The 21,778-nt window shown below is 34.5% G+C and overlaps 1 protein-coding gene across 1 annotated transcript in view; it reads left to right on the top strand.

Moving 5' to 3' along the window:
- LOC145670252 (head-specific guanylate cyclase-like) overlaps positions 1-21,778 on the top strand; it is an 891,926-nt gene that overhangs the window by 739,917 nt on the left and 130,231 nt on the right. Inside the window, exon 7 of the mRNA XM_081738665.1 lies at positions 1,708-1,874. Within this exon, the coding sequence (XP_081594791.1) occupies positions 1,708-1,874 (167 nt within the window). The remainder of the gene's footprint in view (positions 1-1,707; positions 1,875-21,778) is intronic.

The raw sequence follows: 21,778 nt of genomic DNA, 5'->3' as shown, positions 1-21,778 counted from the left end.
TTTGTTCTAAACATGTTTATGTAATAATTGCGTAAGACTTAAAATAAAAAGGCGGTCCCCAAAAAATGAAGATAAAATAGAAGTATTGTCAATTATTTGGCTAGTGTGCTTTCAAGGAAATGCATCTTCGACCACCCCAAAGTGTTTCGTTTGTATTTGATATGATGCAAAACCAGCTGCTTCCTAGAACTGAAATACACGAAACTTATAATTCACGTCAGATAGGTTATTACATATTTTGCGTTATTATACACGACTTTAGTGGCCGGCTTAATAGTAATACTGTCATTTGTATTGTTGGTTTGAATGTAAGTATAGCAGGGAGTCAAATCAAACAGTACAGTTCGTCTAACATTTTCTAAGTCGTTTTCTGCCATAATAACTCAAAGCATTCTTAAATGAATTACTAAGAATTTTCCGCATATTATTTGATACCTGCACAGGACAGAGTAAAACGTATGCCATGCTCTTTATGTTATTGAAGTTCTGCGTAAAAATAAAACTTCATTTGCATTGTGTGTTTCCCATGAGAGGGCATTCATACAGAGAATTTGGCTTCAGACAAAGACTTTGGATTGGTGGAAAAACATCTTAATACTGAGAGTCAAATTATTGATCCTAAAGAGTATCATGAGATAGTATCATCAGTAGGAACACCTCATGCTGACATGAAAAATAAATAGTTGTACAAACTTGGGGAAGATCAGTCAACCCTTCATTAAAATTGAATGAGGGGGTTGATTCAATTATATTGAGTCGAATTTGAATTCGTCGCTTACTTTGTAAATGCTGTGTTTCTACAACCGGTTGTGCTGGATCTGGCCATCTTTACTATTTCTCGGCATAGAAGCTTTCATTTCAGGAGACTGCGTTAAAGCTGGGCCATGAGTATTAGATCCCAATCCTCTTTACGGGCTTTATATTGGACCAGTAATTTGTGGACTCGACGACAGGGCAGGCGCCGATTGAGGATTTCGAAAGCACGATATTGCATTGATTAAGCATCTGGACCTCTCATAAAGATATCGCAAAAGGGAATTTTCTCAACCTGTTTTCTGTCTCATATGGCGACAGAATTCCAATGATATTTTCGGAATGGCCGGATCCTCTGTCCTGGTGCTGTTAAACCTGGTTCACGTCTTGACCGTACAATACTGAGATTTTCTGCTGATACATTTCAGTTAGGACATGATTCTGGTACTACGTAGGTTGACATCGATGTTTCGCTCTTCCTCTCGGAGAGGCAGTTTGCCCAGGTACTAGAAATCGACTACAATCATGAATAATTTGGGTAAATTCTCTCTGTATGTAATGGCATGAACGTTACCACGGTGTGTGAGTTAAATCCACGCCTCGTCAACGATAACACCAAACTTTCACCGAACATTCGCGAACCTACTGAGTTCAATTTTCGCCTAGTCACGTGAAACGATTTCAGGGCATGCACAGCGCTCTTGCGAACGACTGTGAGGCGAACATCTCTGTAAATAGCGCGGTTACTCTCAGCTGCGATATGCGGCATTTTCTGCCAATCGCACGCTGTGTGTGTGGATTTCCGGAGATCACCATACGCTGAACTACATATTATTATTATATACCCTAGCTTGCCATAATTTAATCTAAAATAAAAATTACACCTTTTGAATTTTCTATATTTTCTGTTACTAATTAATGAAATGTTAACATATATATTTTTTTTCTTTTTAGGAGAAACTATTGAGGCAGAGACACATGACAATGTAACCATGTTGTTCAGTGATATAGTTGGATTTACATCCATTTGTTCTACTACTACTCCAATGATGGTGATAAATATGCTTCAAAACCTCTATCAACAGTTTGATGTCTTTTGTGGACAACTGGATGTTTATAAGGTAAGGCACGTCCTATTTAATTCAACATTGGACATTTCAGTCTATATCAGGGGTTTTCAAACTTTTTGCAATTGAGGCTCCTCTCAGCCACCAAAATCTGAACGCGCCTCCCCTGTCAAAACTGAAATGTGCCGCAAAATAAATACATATATCTCTAAAAGAAAGGGTATCATTATGATAAACTATGTTTCATTTATTAATCACTAATGGAAACATCTCATTATCAAAGGTGATCTACACTGTACACACTGATTACATCTTTTAATGTTATCAGCCGGTGTTAATAATTATTAATTGTGATAAGTCAGGCATTTATGTGAAAAATGAAAAATACAAGCAGAAAAGGAATTTAAATAATAAAATCCGTCACATTTAAATATTCAACAAAGTCAATGGGATAATCCACTATGTGTTATTAAAGAAGAAGGGTGGAGACTTTAGTATGCGTGTTGTATTGTAAATATATCCTTTTGTAGGATCTTTTCTTAAAAGTCCGGACAGTTTGAAAACGTCTGGTCTATATTGTTTCGTATATCGTTAGTAGAAAATGTTTTGTAAATGTGAACAACTGACTTCTATATAGAGAATGCTGTATATGAATTATGTGTGGTGGATGTTAGGTAACGCAATTATATGACGCAAATTTGAAATATGTAGCAAACAGATAATAAAACTTGAAATAAAGTTAAAATTCTTCTTTAGTATTTGAAATTAATGGTTAACATATTCATTATGCTATAGTTTTGCTTTCATTCGATTCTTCATGAAAACATAGAAAAAAGCGAATAAGACGCACTTTCACTTTTATTAATTACATTTTAAAAACCCTTTTATTAATTACACTTTTAAGAAAGGACAACGGCTAACCTGAAATTTAAGTAACAAAAATATTCCTCGAAGAAGAATAAACTTCAAAGTAAGTACCAAAGTAAGAGGAATAAGTTCCGAAGTAAAATAAAGTTTAATAAAAGGAGTAGCTGGAGAAGTGCTGGAACAGATTTACTCTTTCCATACTTCGATTCGTAATGATTGTGAATATGCTGAGGAGGATTAAAAATATAAATTACTTCTACAATATGCTTAAACTAGCAAATAGTCCCAAGTGTCGTTGCCGACAATAGTGTGCGTTTCTTCTTCTGTCTTTAATATAGAATTCCTGTATACTCAAAGTCTCGCCTGAAGTTCGTACAAAACATCGCCCAGACTACCGTACCTCGCACTTCTTAAACGCAGAAATTTCAAATTTCCTTTGCTATTTCAACTATCTAAAAGAGAAGATTTTGTATCCAAAGAAAGAGCTCTTTTAAATTACGTGGGTATTTTTTCATCTCCCATATAGACCCCTTAAAAACTAAAAATTTTCACATTTTGCTAATTTTCCGTGGGTTAGTCTCGAAAGGCTACAATCGAGCCAAATTGCATCGTTCTTATCCTGCCGGAAATACCTAAACATTTTGGTGTGTAGATGTCCCATACAAATAACATGGAAAAGATTTCTCGTTTCTTTATAAGTCCATTCTAATGCTAAAACGTTTAATGTTTGGTGATTTACTTGGATACAACAGACGAATATGCACAAATATACCGAATTTCAAGTTTCTATTTCAATTCCAAGTACCTTAAATATGAGATTATAGGTCGAAAACAAGGCCCACTTAAGTAACATGGGGAATTTAAGTTAAACGTATTCACTTAAAAGTTAAACGTATTCACTTTTGGAAATTTTCTTCTCGGTTAGTCCCGGAAAGCGACAATCATATCATATTTAATCATTGTATTCCTACAGGAAGAAGTGCTAATAATTTTGGAGTGTAAAAGGTATCCCATATAAATAACATAAGTAAGCTTTTTCAATTGTCCATAAAAGCAATTTAAAGTTGGCATTTTCTATTTTCAGTGATTTACTAAGGTAACACTACCGAAAATGTACAAGCATACCGAATTTCAAGTTTTATTCCAATTCCAAATACTTAAAACATAAGATTATAGGTCCAGAAAAGTCCCATTTAAATAACATGGGGAATTTCGTCACCCCCTTTAGACACTCTAAAATTGAAAATATTCACTTTTGACAATTTTCCTGTTTGTTAATCCCAGAAATCATGTGAAATTTAGTCTTGCTACCTCAAGCAGAAGTATCCCTTTATACCAGTTCATGAAGTTATATATTAAAATTAGATAGATATATACGTACACTAATACAGTTGCTTTATTATTTAACTAAATAGTTCAAATCCAACATTTCAAATTTTAACCTTAAGAAATTCCGAGATATGAATATTTTATTATAATAATTACAACTCCCCTTCAATCAATCATTTAAGCTCAGGTACCGGTAAATTATTTACAAATATTATTTCGTAAGCTAACGAAGTGCGGAGTTCAGGGATGTCTTCTAGCATTACAACATTTCTGAAGGTTGTTGTGGTTATCGAAAATGAATTGAAACAGACGCATAGTTGTCCTATACTCTTCCGATAGCAATTCCTAAGGAAATCATGGAAATCATTCACAATTACTTTTCTTGTAGAATAGTCTTGACTTTGTCTTCAATCATCACAGTTTCTGGTATTAGTACTTTTGTAAAGTTCCACTGACATTTAGCTAGAATATTACAATTAGAAACGCTCTTACCTCCTAGATGTGAAAGTGGACCCGTACTTTTGCTGTTTATTTGCTCAGAGTCATAAAATTCACTATGTGATACCTCAAGTCAGCAGCAGCATTTGTGAATGTGTTGTAGAGCCTCTCGTATTGTCCAAACATTTTTGAAGGGCTAATTTGAATCAGTTCGTAAAGGAACATTGGGTTGAATAAGATATCATTAAGCTTTCGTACTCGACACAAAGCTACATGTTGTATTCAGAGATGAATTTCGTTACCACTACTTGCGGATTCAGGCGGTTACGGTGGTATAATCGTCTCTCAATTGTTTCATGGACACCGGGAGACACGAAAGCACGACGTAACCTCTTTATATAACTTGTGTATCCTTATTAGCACTTAGTAAAGTAATATTTTTACCATAATTATTAAAAATAATTTAATAAACAAACACGAGGCATTCCGAAATTACATTTTATTACACAAAGTATCAATGAATCAACAAGAAAGCGAAAAATTTTAAAATTATTAAAATTCAATGTGAAAAAATAGGTTAAACTAGAAATATAAATCACTGAACAAGGCATCGTGTATTTTATTCGACAAAACGAAGTAGCCTAATTTAAGATAATAAAGCTAGTATGTAACAGTTAGTTAAAATTAGGTTACGCACTTACGCTACAAAATTATTAGCTTCTTTTTGCACTCGCTTGGATTTTGCAACAACTTACACATTAATATTTGGTAAAGTTATTGTGATATAAAGAAGACGGTGTTAAATTCCGTAATTAATATTTATTGTGTACAAATACACATGGACGCAGTTTCGCTTATCCTACCCCTTGAATACGAATTCTGAAACTGCGTCGTCTAACAGATCAATAATAGTTATCGTCAACCGTTTCACCTTGCAGGATAATACCTAGAATAATCATACCGTAACAAAAAGTAATCTTTGTCGTCGAGAGAAGGTTTTACTATCTTTGCTCCAAGTTCTAGTTACTGGAAGGGAGAATATGGAGTTATTAGGGAGAAAATTATCCGTTAAGTAATTATATATATATATATATATATGTGTGTGTGTGTGTGTGTGTGTGTGACTACACCTACTTATTTGTTGGATTTCTTTTATCAATTCTTTAACTCCCTTCTTACTTATACTGAGCATTATCCTTTCAGAGCTGGCACTTCTTACTTTTCGTCTGTGTACTAAATATTAGCTTGACTATCTGAGAACTTTTCGCAGTAGTGAAACTACGTTCATCCTTCCCTGAGAAGAGTCTCATTACAACCGAACCAGTCGTGTTGAGGTGTAGTTATTAAGCTCACGTTTTTTACTAAATAAGAACAAAATTATAAGGTGTTTTGTGAAAATTTTGCCTTAACAATACTCACTTCCAATAACTCCGAGTAAACTTTTCAAAAAATGACTTACACCATATACCAGTATTAGAGTTATTAGTAGAAACGTTTATTTATGAATTGTGAATAAACTTTCCTGAGTCAATTTGAAAAACAAATCGTTCGAGAAATCCAACTCTCAATAATAAAATACGATTTCTTAGAAATTCCCAGGACGAACCAATTATGGCAAATTGTCAGGTTCTTAATAAAATATTTATACAAGAAACATGAACCAATTTCGTTGAGTTGTGTTTGAACAAATCATCTGAGAAGAACTTTTCTGCAAGAATAAATGAAATATTTTCTTTACAATATAGGTCAATATGATTGTCAACCATGTATACTAACCTATATATCGTTCAACGTTGTAAAATAATTGGAATATTTTGATGTAACATGTATGAGTTGGCATCACCTATGCATGAGTTATAGGTTTCCTGAGAAGAGTTTGAACCTTTCTTTGAAATCTCTGAACACCTAAACTTCTTGCAATTTATTAACAACGCTCTTTACCTACATTCAGTAAAATCCTTTTAAGGCCAACATACACTAGCGTATTTTCAGCGCGTATTTTCGGTCCGTAAAATGATGTCGTAAATTTCGGTCCGTAAGTTGGCCCATACACCTAGCGTAAAAATAGGCGCGTAAAAGAAGAAGATAAAGAAGCGGTCATTTTTCGCTCTTCCTCTTGCCTGTTGTTTGAGCACATGGTCGTTTTCCAGTTTACTCAAGTTGCTTGAACAAGATGGATCTATCTAAGGCCATGGTTTTAAGTACAGGTGCTATAAACATTGTGTTGTTAAGTAAAAGAATAAAAAGAAAGCATAGAAGAAACAGACTGGGAGTCATGCCGAAGAGGATTAAAAATTCACATTTATCTATATTACGTCCAAGCAGCTCAATCCATTTGGCCTATTTCTGGTACAATCTTAGATCATTGTACTTAGTGATCTGAGATCACTAAATATTTATATAAATCGTACTTCGAAGGAGGAGGACACAGGACAGGGAAAAAGTTATATTCGATTGTTTACGATGTAGATTGCAAACATTTAAAATTTCTAAACAGACACAATGATGATTTAATACAATCTGAACAAGCTTGGTATGTGGTTTCCTCTTACCTTCCGAAATAAGCCTATTGTTTGGAACTGCAGTTTACAAAGAATAAGGGAGTAAAGGAGTGTTCCGATAGTTGAATAATTGATTGATTTTTTTGTTATACAATGTTTTAGACTGTTGACTTTGGTCGTTAAAAAGTGGGCTACTGAATGATAAATTCAATTTAAAGAACATATGATTTATTAATGGTTGCAGCTTTCGTTTTTTTTCTTTCTTACAAAATTAACGAAGAATATAGTAGTAACAAATAGAATAAATTATCCCCTCACGGGATACCAATTTTTACTACCTTATCCACAGCTCAAAAATAGGCCAGAAAGGAAAAACAAGACTTATACAACTACCTCCAGCCCCATTCTTTAGAAATAGTTTGATCCTTGTTAGCTCGGCTGTTGTAAGTTGAAAGGGTCCTCCCCGCTGCTTCCATCTACCTTTTTTTATTTCGAAGTTTTTCTTGCCATTTAGTTTATATCTAGTTAAAAATCATTTAAATATTTATTTATTGAAAGGTTGGGTGTTAGCGAACTCAGGTAATTAAATCACCGGAATTTTCGTCATCGGTAATTTTGTCACCAAAATATTAGCATGCAGGAAATTTTGTCATGGTCATTTTTTCACCTTTGTTGAACTAAGTAGAGACAAAGTAAATGACAGAAACAGCTGACCTTATCTTAATCAAAGTTGGAAAACAATTCAGTTGGTGTTCGACTCTGGAAATTCAAAGTTTCGGATACTCAAAGCAAGAACAAACAGCAGTAAAATAACATAATATCAGTTTCAGCAAATGTTAAAAGCACAGGCAAAATGGTCCAGTAATGGATTTATATATCACTATTTACAAATATTAAGTTTTGGCAATATTAAAATTTCAGAACAGAAAATTAGCAAACAAAATATAACTTGTATTAATGCAATAAATGGTTTACATGTTCATTTTCTACTATTCATAACACTATAGGAAACAACAAGCAAAATTTTTTTCAAACATTTAGTTCCAGTGTTATACGTTAAGCACAAAGACTAGAATCATTTCTGAAAAATCTGAAACACTTTTCTAGTTTGCTGTTTGGGTGGTTGCTTCACAGCATCTTGATGAAGCACAGCTGAAACCGTTGCTTCAACTTGTTGAATTTCATGAATAAGCTTCCAAATAGTTGCGTGGGACATTCCTACTACATGATGAAACTTCTAGTTCCACAATTTACAAATATTATTTATCCTAGAATTGCTGTTAAAGGTAGCTTGGTGAACATTCCAATTGTCTGGGGGATATATACGGGGCACATTACGCAAACAAATATTCCCAAACCGAGCTTTAACACGGCGATACGTGTTTGACACGTAAGTGCTATCAAAATAGTCCAGAAGTTCCAGCTCTTCCTCCGAAGTCACTTGTGTTAATCGATGCACATCTGCTATTGGCAGAAATGCAAATCTGTTTATTTTCTCGCAAAATAGACGAAAATTTTCATTCTCTAAGAGTCCAAGCTCTTGGATCTTCCTCCATGTTGACTGAGTCAGGTGAAAAAAGTAACGCTATAAACGAGTTGAATCTCCAAAAGTTGCATTTACAGCCAGCATTTACGCTATATCAAAAACAATTACCATAGTTACAGGTCCGGATATTCACTAAATTCACTGCACTGATGCACCACCGCACGAAACAGTTCTTCCTATGAATTTTGTGTCTTGGTCTACATTAGAGCGTATACCTAAGTGAAGGAAGTCTCACCTCAAATAACATACCTTTTTTTTTTTTGAGCCATTGAAAAGTTGGCGTTCACCATCCATGTTTCACTTTTTAATAGCTTCATAAGGCTATATTTAAAGGAAACATCCAGAAATATTTATACGTTTTTCTTCCTTTATAGAAATTTGTTCTCTTCACATATATCCAATAACAATTTGCCAATGTTTACTCAGAGTTGAAATATAATATAATTCTTTTAATAGCTTCTGAAAAAAGGCCACTCTTTTCAAATGACTCTGTTGACTTGGAAGGTCCAAGAGTTTGGACTCAGAGAACGGTACTAGAACGATGAAAAGTTTCGTCTATTCTGCGGGAAAATTAACAGATTGGCGTATCTTCCCATATTTGTTTGCTATTTTCTCTTCTGAAATTTTGATATTCGCGAAATGTAATATTTGTAAATAGTGAATAATGAACCCATTAGTGCCCCATGTTGCCTGTGATTTTAACATTTGCTCAAGCAGACATTATTTTCTTCTACTGGTGCTTGTTCTTGCGTCGAGTACCAGAAACTTCAATTTTGCAGAGTTCAACACCAACTGAATTGTTTTCTAAGTTTTATTAAAATAACGTAAGCTGTTTGATCGTTTGCTTTGTCTCTATTTAATTTGACAAAGGTGAAGAAATAACCGTGACAAAATTTCCTATATGACAATATTTCTGTGATAGAATTAATGGAAACTTTTATCTCTTGTCTCAAATACGATATGTAAAATATGTAACTCTTTATTTAATATTAATAATCTATTTTGATTATGCTGCATAGTTTTGCTTCAGTTGAAGATTAAAAAAAATAATTTCAATAACTTTTTCGAGTTCATTCATTGTATTTGTATTATGTTCTAAAAGACACTGGTGATGAAATTATCGTGACATTATTTTCGGTGACGCAATTACCTATATGGTAATAATACTTTGGTGACGAAATTACCGTGACGAATTTTCCGGTGACAAAATTACCGCCGCCTGGTGTTAGCATGCGGGGTCAGGTTAAATTCAGTTCTACTCTGGTTTTCGTTTATTGCCAGTGTTTATTTTCATGTTTTCTTTAAATGTAGTCTTTACTAATTTACTGTATTAAAAAAAGTTTTAAACACTTAATGACTTTTTCTTCGTTTTTGCGGTCGGGTATATGACATGAGGGTAAAATACACCCGTACTTGAGGGTTTCCACATATACATACAAATCAATTGAGGCGTAGTAAGGGCGAACTCGACATCGGATAATTTTCTTTAAATTCAAGTGATAAGTTTCTAAACTTAATACTTTTATCAGATTTCCAAGGGAAGGTTTTCGAATTTTCTTCATATCCCCCAAAATAAAGGAAGTTCACTGATAGATGAAAATAAAAAGACAAATGCAATTTTATCGAAAATGACTCTAACGATTCTGCTCGTACATCAATATTTCATTACTACTTTTATTATCTGGCATAAGTTATTTCTGTGATAAAAATACAAAAAGGTTAGTTTACTCTTGCCTGTGAGTTTTTTCGAGATATTTTCTTAAACACGAGTCAGTTAATTTTGTTCGTAATTCATAAATAAATGGTTTATTAATAACCGGACAATATGACATAACTATTTTTTCCTGAAAAGATCCACAACGGGTAGTTTACTCTTAAGGGAGAATTTTTTTCGAATTTCTGAAAAACGCCTTAGGTGATAGTTCATATTTCATAAATAAATGTTTAGTTAATAGCCTGCAATATGGAAACATCCACAAGAAGCAGTCTTGAAGATGAAATGAAATCTTTCAGTTTTACGTCCCACGATTATGCCGGTTAGGCTAAAGGAGACGGTGATTATGAGAAATGAATGAAATGGTGGAATGAAGAAAGTGGGAGGAAACAGGAGAACCCCGAGAAAACCCACGAGCACGGTGTTTATCCACCACAAAGTCCACCAGGCGCGAGCTGGGATCGAACCAGGGACCCCAAGCACCTGAGGTGAACGCTCCACCACTAAGCCATCGCGCCCCCTAGTCTTGAAGAAGAATTTCTATGTTCAATATGTAATGTCTGTGAAAAATATGCACTATTAAGTAGCAGATCGCGTCAATTATGTCAATTCTCCTAATAATGATGCATATACTACTTACAAACATAGTAAAACGATTGAGTTGTTCGTGAAATAAATTATTTAAATGACAACTATTGAGTGTTACATAATGTTTTATGGCAATATACCTTAAGTTGACATTTATCTAGGAAGGTTTGATAGTACTCCCAACACTGAGATTGAGAAATGCTTTAATAAGTTAATATAAATTTATGAGTGCATTTCCTGTAAATGGGTGTAATTTTCAATTCTGGTCTTAGTTATGATCTCTTTTGGGCTTACATCTATTGTACTTTTCAGGTAAGTGTTCGTAAACATATCCCCATCATAGTGAGATATAATACAATGTTGAAAAATATTCAACATGGCCGGTACCTCGAATTGAACCAGAACTTTTACGGCTGGGAAGCAACCACACACAAAAAAGCTGTACAACGATTTGCTATTTGACTTAGTATGTAAGCATTAATGGTGAAATAGGATTATTATTAGATTTAAATATTTGCACAAACCGAGGTTTGGAATAATATACGAAGAAAGAAACATTATATCTCGTGGTTTATTAATTCTTTTTTTACGAGTAATGTCAAGATCGCGTGAAAAAATAGTTACTTTCTGAACCTGTTTCGCTATAAATTGTTGTCAAGTTGAGAAAGTACTTAAAATAACAAGCAGCACATTGTCAAAATGGCAAGAATCGTCATCGAATTTCGATATTCAAACTCAATTATTTGCTCCGTGTTATCAGGGAAATATCGGATAGTATCTTGTTCAAGGTCAGGATTACCACTATTTAAATTTACTTCGTAGGTAGCTATAGCTTTAATGCTGGTGATGCTTTCTTGGAATAATTTTTTCAGGGAAGCGTCGGATAAAAAAGAGTAATATTTGCATTAGTTGGTGAAGGAGTGTCCTGCACAAGAGTGAAATGTAATTTATCTTTGTTATTGGGATCAGGTTTATTTGTGTTCGGCCGGAGGGAACCAAGTTCCTGAGAGTATGCCCGGAAGAAACATTGTTGCTGGTTGCGGTAACCTTATCTTTCACTTTTCTTTCTTTCTTTTTCTTTTTTCGTTTTTGTAAATAGCGTGACATCATTTATTTATTTATTTATTTATTTATAACAGGTTTCAGATACAGTAGGCCACTTTACTCTGAAACATTTTAACAATTTGATAAAAATTTAATAACGATTTGAGGTCAAGATAGTACAAGACAACTGCGATATTACAAAAATAGCTTATTTATAGATGATCTGAAAGTATACTCACTTGAAAAAACGTCTACAGTTTCTGGTAACTGATTATAGGTACTGATAGTTTTGTTTAGAACGGACCTTTGGACAATATTAACTCTCACCGCTCGAGTGTAAAAGAGATCACTAGACCGTGTTGTTCTAGCGGGTACGCGAAAATTGATCTGACTTAACAACTGTTCATATGATATGTGGCCATTTAGAATTTTTTGCAGAAATATTAGGTCAGAAATTTTGTTTCTCACTAGGAAAGGTTTGATATTGAGGGATTTTAAAACGTTATTTTTTGGAAGTGTTCGGAGGTGAGGTACTCGGTAGGATACAATGGCTAAAAAGAAATTAATTACGGAATTTAATTTTTTAAATGAGTAGGGCAGGCCATAGACCAGATAGGAGAACAGTACTCAATAGTAGGAGCAACATATGATTTATAGATAATTTTCAATTCGACAAGAATTGGTCAAATGCTATTGACAGTCATACTTTAAAAAAATATCCCTACAGACTACAGAGGGCCGCAGCGGCTCAGTGCTAAAGCACTTATCTCTGGTGCGTGGGGTCCCTGGTTCAATCCCCGTGCAAATAAATTTGTGTGGGCAACATCATGTCCGTAGGTTTTCTCAGGGTACTCTCATTTCCTCACACATTTCATTCCACCAATTTTCTCTTCATCATTGACTTGCCTTAATTATTGTATCCTTTAGTCTAAAGGGCATAATCGTGGGAAGTTAAACTCAAAGATTTCATTTCAGTATCACAACATGGGTAACTCAGAAGGTGTGACTTCATCTTTATATGCGCCTTTACCTGTGTGAAAAAAAAAAAAACAATGTCCAAATATTAAATTAAATCTTAAATTCCTAGTCGAAAGGCATCAGGTTCGATAAGTTTAGCGAGCCTATATGAGAAGTAGAACCCGAACCGCACGAGCTCCCGCCTAGAATCGAACAGGGCGCCCCGCACCGAGGACGCGTCCGCTGTCTATACAGCCACGGAGGAGCTCTCATAATTTGCGAATTCAGATTAGGAAGTATTGGATTTAAATACTTTTTTCTCTGTGCACTCAAAATTAATTATGAATTTTAATTAGGAAATAATGTATCGTTTTGTGCAATAGGAAATATTAGTTTAGCCGAAATCGTATCTTGTATGGAAAGACTGAAACTAGATTGGAATGATGATTTCTGGTGAGTCTACCAGCAAACCTCAGCAACGATTCGCGAGGATAAAACAAGAACAGGTTTTTCTCTTCTGAAAACAATAAGACCAGACCGGGGGAGAAGGCCGTGGAAAGGGCAAGAGACCACCTGATGCTCGAAAACTCTTTCATCTGAGCCGTTTTTACGCGCCGTATTTACGCTCGAAGTTAAAAGCAGCCAGACTTTTCCAGCGTATAAACATTCGGTACGTAAACGTACGCCAGGTCCCATACACTAACGTATTGACAGCTGCTAACAAGACTAGCGCATGAAATTTTATGGCTACGGCGGAAAAATACGTCAGTGTATGGCCGGTGTTAGACCTCTTACCTTTTAATTTCCATCTGAATACTAAATTTCAGTTCGATCTGTTGAGTGTTTTATGGTAGAGCGTTGATAATTGAGGCGTTGGATGGCGATATAGTGAAACTAATTTTTTCTCAAAAAATGAGATTAAGACATTTCCGTGAACTTAAAGCCATACCTGTTCGATGGCAAAGTTATATATCTTAGAGTTAGAAAAGGCCAAGAGATGTAAACATAAAGAACATCGTAAATTTGAATTCACGATGATCCTGCATGGCAAATTGGCGTAAGTCTCAATATCTTAAAACATCTCAAAAGTGACTTACGCCACTTTAATGCTTGGTATGCATGTGGCACATTGCTTGTGTAAAGATTTGAGCTCTGTCATGATCAACTACATATTCCTAATGATTTGTATTTCAAAGAAATTTAGGCTAACTAAATTTATTGAAAATAAAATATTCATTTGATGGTGAAACAATTACAAACCTGAAGTTATCAAGAGTGTGATTATTCCTAAAGAACTTTAAAAAATCATTGTATTAGGTATTGAAATTTTGCTGATACTTATACTGAATATACTGGAAATATACTGGAATTTTAAAATTAAAAATCAGTAGACATCCTGTTCTTAAACATGGATACTTGGATAGTTCACATACTACTTCTTCAGTAATGTCTTGACCCGACTATGAACTTTTCAAGTTAACTTGTTTCACGTTTTCGGCACCCTGTAGCTTCAAAGCTATCCACTTTTGAGCACAGGTCTATATGAACTTTTTTTTTCTTATTTTGATACGAGGAATCTGTTCCGAAAATATTGTGATAAATTTTGGTAACATCATGTATAACGTGTGGTACGAACGTTGTATTATTGTTGTATATTGAATCATAGCATCCCTTTTGATCACGAGGCTGTATGAGACATATCTACAGTTTAATATGTAATCCGAACCACCATAATGCGTTCAATATCCTTTCCGGGAATTGAATCAAAGTGCTTGTGCACCGAACGTGCGAGTAGGCAGGGCAGGTACAAAGATGTGTTCTATCAGAATTCGTAATCTTATTATATTGGTGTCGAAGGTTTATGAGAGTAGACTGAAATTTATTGTGGTGTCCGAACTACGTTTGCTCTCACCGAAAACGGAACTCTCTTCATCTTTTCAAGAAACAAAGGCTAATAATTTACCCCCTTTGGTATTTATATGGCGTAAGTCTCAATATCTTAAGGCAAAAAGTGGCGTAAGCCTCAATATCTTAAAACATCTCAAAAGTGGCTTACGCCACTTTGCCATCCAATGCCTCAATTGTTACATTCTTGCCATCCAATGCTTCAATTGTTACATTCTTGCCATCCAACGCCTCAATTGTTACATTCTTGCCATCCAACGCTTCAACTGTTACATTCGTCATTCCCTGGAAATATTCTCCTTAGAGTTGAATCACAAAATGTGAGAAATTTATAAGTAGCTTTTTCCAAGGTGGTTAGAAATTGAACAAACCTCCAGAACTACGAAATATAGTAAAACAGTGTCAGGGGGTTTTTGTTTCCCTTTTCATTATGATCAGAACCGGTCCTTCTAGTTGTTTCGAGAAAACTCTCCAGAAAAAATATATATACAGAAAATAGAAGTAATATCGTTCATGTCCGCCTTATTGGACTTATGACGTCATAAATGCTGTCTGCCATAAATTCAAGCAAAACACCTGGTAGTACACTATTGTGTGTATTATTGCTAACATATTCCTATCATTCACACATTTTCTCCATTGCAAATCCCACAAAATTACATATACCCCTGGACTTTGGTATTACATATACCTTTGGTTAGACTTCCAAACTTAGTGTACTGAATACTGAAACTGGAATTATTTGGGAACAGTACACAACTTCTGTTCTTGAGATTCTGAATCCATAATAACAATAGAAAATATCGATTCCTACTACTATTTTCACTATATGAAAATTAATTCGTGATTAAAAGAAGTTGTTTTACTAAAAATCTATCCCTTCTGACTGCAATAAAGTAATAACATGTCCATCAAATCTATTTTTACATTACTGAATCCTTATGAAAACTGCTTAGACCTTCTTATTTACTACTATTCATCTACTATAACCTTTAACGTCCTAACCGAAAGTGGTTGGTTACTAGCACTTCCGATTTTGATAGATGAGAAAGGGACATGATAAAACACATATATGCATAACACTGAATGTATTCAAAAAGACTTTTCTCACTGCATGTAACATATGATAATTTATTAGTATTGAAACCGAAGTTTGTAAATTTATGCCACTTCTGGTTTCAAGGGACGAGTAAAGTGAGAAATGAAGAATATATTTCATATATTGCATTCATAAAAGAAAAATGTTTTTTTTTGTTATTATTTATTAATGTTGTTTCACTACAGTGAAGACGGATATCCTAGAATTTTATTAGTTCTAATTTGAATAGATGGATACGTGTCCAGATTGTACATATACCTAATATTTGGGAGATAAATTTATATCGACAATATTTTTCAGGGTATCTTTCCATTTTTTTTCTATGAAAACTATCATTGATACCGAAAATAGTCGTGAATTTAAATCACTTTCACTTTTAGTAGAATGATAAGAATGAAGATAGAATGTATGTTTTGGCGGCTGAATCGATTCCACAAAATTGTTTCTTGCAATATCTCCCTGGTTTTGCTCTACGGAAAATATTGAAACTGAGGTAGTAATAAATTTCAACAACTTCCAGTTTTAGTAGATGAATATATCTAAAAATATAATATATTTGTAGGACCGAATTCAACTCCAAGAACCCGCTACTCGCTATTTATTATATTGTCGTTTTTGAAATATTTCTATCAGTGATGAAAACGGAAGTGATTGATTTGTACTATTTTTCTTCTTGAATAGGGGATTAATGAAAGAAATTAAACCTATTACTTGGGCGCTGAATGGATTCAGAAAAAAAGTTCTTGTTGTCGCAGTTTTGCTGTGATTTCTGTCTACAGATAAACACAAACGGACGAACTGTGAACGAGACAGACATATTCATTCTACTTTTAAGTATAAAGCTTCCCATATTTATATATAACATAATTTGGAAGTTTAAATAAACAAGTACTGAATACAACAACCTATAAAAAGTTATATTTTGCAGTTGTCTAACGCGGAAGCCTCACATGTATGTTATCCATTTCTATCTGCGGTAGGATTTGAGAAATATACGATTACAATATAAGTAGATATGTATAGGAGAGCCTAGTAGCATCTTCTGTTTGTTTTGTGGAGCAGCGTCACGAGAGAATGGGTTATGCAGGATCCAAGTGTAACGATTTCGATAAGTGTATGGGATACATGTGGGAAAGCATTTGCATGCCTCATTATGGGTTAGGAAACAATAAAAAAATATTGCATTTAAAGAATATTGTCGGTCTATAAGATTGGTATGCGTGTAGGGTATGGAGCTAAGACAGGCATGAGAAAGTAATGAACAAGATAGAACCGTACACAGTTAGAAGAAGGCAGTACACCACACACTGTGATCACAGAACGTGAAAATGTATATATTGTCTGCATGGCAGTGACATGCAGGATTTTAAACCCACATTAATAGCTAGGCACTGAAAAATGACATCAAATGAAGTTTGATGCTGCCCTATACTATTATGCTCACAAGATGCTGTCCTTCTCAAAAATGTTCACTTTGATTTATCCTCATCCAATATCATGTTCGCGCTACCAATTCGACATCACATTTCCGCGACCTCAAATTCAATACAACGTTTTTACCTTATAACAATAATTCGTCATTACAATCAGTCAACATAAGTCTCACTGAGTTGTTTCGACAGCATATTCATTCAACCTCACTTTACAACATTTTGATATTAAGTTTAGTCAAACTTACCTAACTTCGTGAGGTTGAGGTCGACTAAGAATAAATTTAGAACTCGTGACTTCTGCCATCTTTGATTGTGAAGAGTTGAATCTGAAATCTTGAATCACCGAGTGTCATACTGTAGTAACAGAAAGTCAAGTGCAATGCTATGAGACACCTTTCAGTACAATATACAATGTCCGTTGCTTCAGACTGAGACAACATAGCGACAGCTACATCTTGACATTTCTAGAAGTCTCATACCTTTCTTTCAGATGAATGTTGACATCATATTTGAAAGACTAATGCCAGGTAGCAAACATCGTAAAATGTGCGAGCTTCAGTCGATGACGATTTGTACACTTGCTTTCAATCCTGCAAGGTCACCTACACACATCGACCTGGTGTGAAATATGATTGGTGATCATCTTGTTTATAACCAGGTGTGCCCATCTTTATATGTGTTTGTGTGCAACCGTCAATTTACCATCCTCCAAATTTACAATATTCTCACAAAATTAGACTATGGCCCCAGAATCTTCCCCCAAATATATATTTCTCCAAAATTTAAAACTATACAGTTTTATTGTACCATCATGGGTGCAGCCTGTGTCCTCAACATGTCTATGTATATCCTTGTTCATCTTAGTCTTTCACCATGGAAAACAGAAGTTCTGTAGAGTTGAACAGGAGCAGGTGGCGGAGATTCCGCAGAAATAATCCAAAATCTACCAAATCCATAGCTACGAAATGTAGAACATTTTATTGTAGTGTATATAAGATTCATGTAATGTTAATTTATCAAATACAGAGGTTTTTATCGCTTTTAAATTATATACATTTCTGCGTAGTCATGGTATATATCTGTGGTATATGCTTCATTCCATTTAGTCATGCCTTACACAATCTTGCAATTTCACAATACTAGTCCACTATGGAAAAGCTAGTTTAAACAACTTGTCATTAAAGTAGAGTTAGCTTGTTTGTTTATTCATTAGATAATGAAGCCAGTGCTTTGGTGTTTATTCTATTCTATTCTATTCTATTAACTACTTATTTTATTCTATTCTATTAACTACTTAATCAGCCCCTGCACTTCAGTCCCATTTATCCATTCCATTTACAACTAATTGGCTGAATTGCAAATTATACTTCAATTTTATAGTGGCATTCACCGTGATGCGGTGTCTACGATTTATCCACTTGAATGCCAGTTAGATGAACGTGAATAAATTGTAGCTACAAGGAGCTTTAAATAAAGGTTTACTGAAAAAAATGTGTTTCCTTTTATATATCATTTTCTTATTTTGAGGTCACAAATCAATTGAAGACATTAAATTAATTTATATAGAATGTTTGAATTTATCAATATATAAAAAAGTGTGTAACTCATATTAAAAGATTGCATATTAAAATTTGTGGCGCACAGAAACGATAAATTTTGAATTAACTTTATTTGCACATAAAAACACAGGAAAACCTTATTTTATTAACGAAAGTGCATGTATACAATATGTCATTTATGTATTACAGAATGCCAGAAACTGTCACTTTGCTTCTTTAAGGTGACATTGGAAACATATGATCATTTTGGCGTTCGGTGGGGCACGTGTCGGTATATGGCAGTCATTTTGTCTTAGATCGTCTGTTTCAGTTCATGCATAGTTGCAGGATGTGCCGTACACCTTGCCTTTAAGATGTTTCCAAAGGAAGAAATCGCACACAACAACATCAGGAGATCTTGCAAACCATTGAATATTACGTTACTTGAAATGATGCGCCTTCCAAGCAATTGTCGATCGGCTTCCATCGATTCTCGAACAGCATGTGACGTGGCTCCGTCCTCTTGAAACCACATGTTTGCAATGTTAAGTTTAAGATTGCAGAGTTTCGGTGTAAATAATTATTCAAGTATATCAACATGTTGAGCGGATGTTACTATTGTTATAATGTCAATCTGACGTTCAAGAAAGTAGAAGCCAATGGTACCATGACAAGATGTAGCATGCCGCCATATTGTAACCTTGGTGTTATGTAATGGACACTCGTGAAATTCACAAGGATTTTACTATGCCCAGTAACGGAGATTCTGTTTATTATCGTATCCGTTAAGATGCAAGTGGGGTTTATCTGACATCCCTATGTAAAAAAGAATGGCGTCCTCATTGATTTTAGTCAACACCTGGTCACTAAATTTCCTACCCAACAAAGAGTCTCATGAATGTAATTTCTTCACCATTTGTAACTTATAGGGGTGTAATTGTAATTCGTGTACTATTTTTTGCACCCTTTGTCCCCTAATCTCTAGCGCAGATACATGTTGTCGAACGGAGAGACGAGTGCTCTTCTTGATGGAAGATCGAACAGGCTTCAATGTTTTCTGAAGTATGTACCATTCGAACCTCACCTAGAGAATTCCTGTTCAAGCAGATGGAACACGTCCATTACATCATAGCTGGTAATGCTAACGAAATAACCTTTATGAAGGAGTCACCCTATCACCCTGCTTATAAAACGCTCTTACAACAATAGAATGTTCCTCTCCAATCCAATGCTGCACGATTACTTAAGGCAACGGCTTCACAACAACTACTCATCGATGTTGGATAACTACTATCACTACAGTGTTGCCAACTCCAACATTCAACATTTCCCGTTTTCTGCGACATCCTGTATATTGCAGTCAAATTTTGTATATCTTTAAATAAATAATAATATTTCTAGATTTAGTATTATTCTAAGTTCTCTGCTATATTTAAAAGTTTTAATTATAGAAGTATTTGGTTGAGGATAGAGCCTTATATTTTTTATACAAATGTGCCCATTATATAGAATATATTACTCCTTCATCTTTTTCGTGAGCAAGTAACATGTACGCGAAAGATAATCTTTTAACGCGTTACCATATTTATAGCATCTTAAATATAAACATATTTATGTTTCAGCTATTATTGCTATCGTCAGCAGTAATTTATTCAATATAGTACAGGATAGTATTCTATCATTTATCGAATAAATGTAGATAACCTAGAACTGAGCATGATGCTTCAGCAGCAGAGCTCTTACCTTGGTGCGAGTGATCCTTGTTTCAATCCACGGCCATGTAAATCTGTGGTGGACGAAATTGTGTCTGTGGGTTTTGTCTGGGTATTCACGTTTCCTTCCACATTCTCATTTCACAAATTATTCTATTAACATTCATTGGCCTTAATCAATCGTCTCCCTTAACCTAAAGGTCATAATTGTGGTATGTTAAACTAGAAAAAATCTCATGTCATCTTTCATTTTTTCGATAGCTGACACTTTTCGTCTAACCTAGATTGCCAACATATGTGCGTCGATAATTTCAATATGGAAATAGAAACATGATTATTCAAATTATTTTCTAAATTCCAAATACTTGAACTCAAATTAGAAACAGCCAGATGGGTGAAGGTAGAATTAAGGAAAAGAGAAAGTTAAAGCATTTTCTGTATCTTTTGGGGCTGTCATATAGTTGTATAATTTTATAGTATGGCCGCTATGAGAGGAAAAGGTTGGCAACAAACACATAATTCAACTTACATCTTTCAGTCAACTAATCTAAATTAAGGGGTATGCCCAAGTCCACCTAGTTGAAACATATTTCGAGAGCTGCATTTCTGCTTTATGGAAAATACTTGCATCTGGAAGTGAAACTTACCCAGCCACGCACCAATTAAAGCTGAAACAGTGCAGTGTGTTTCTGTAACTGTGTATATGAAATAAATAGAAATTCACCAAATATGTATGTATAGTTATTTATTCCTGATCCGACTGTGTGATATATTTTATTGAAACGTTACTGATTTTGTTTCCACGAATTGAACTTTTTGTAGTAGATGGAGGTTTCTGAAAGTTAGAGAGATTCTCTCATGCACGGGAGAATGCTAAATCTAATGGAAGCCAAGGATTTAATGAAAAAAATACAGATGTGACGAGTACCGACTACGGTAGTATTACGAAGAGACTGTTTCAAGCAAAATGTTGTAGGTTATATATATATATATGCCAATATAGTAGTCTTAACATCTTAGATTTACATTTGACAATGTCTGAAAGGGAGAAGAAGAAACAGGAACGCAGAGGGATCAAAATTAATTATGGGCAAAAACAAACAGTGTTGTTTTCACCTATGGTGGTGCGTAAAGGAGGATATTTTGTTTACCATATCTCTAAGTGAGTTCGTATGAATGTAAATTAATTTCGCTGTGGAGCTCAAACGCCTTAACTGAATCCATCAAATGACGTATGGTTGAAATTGCGGTAACAGTCGAGGTAACATAGAATAGGTAACTCATAAA

This window comes from Thermobia domestica, chromosome 14 (assembly GCF_964235325.1).
Source record: "Thermobia domestica chromosome 14, izTheDome1.hap1.1, whole genome shotgun sequence".
Taxonomy (NCBI): domain Eukaryota; kingdom Metazoa; phylum Arthropoda; class Insecta; order Zygentoma; family Lepismatidae; genus Thermobia; species Thermobia domestica.
This window is presented reverse-complemented; position numbering and strand designations above follow the sequence as displayed.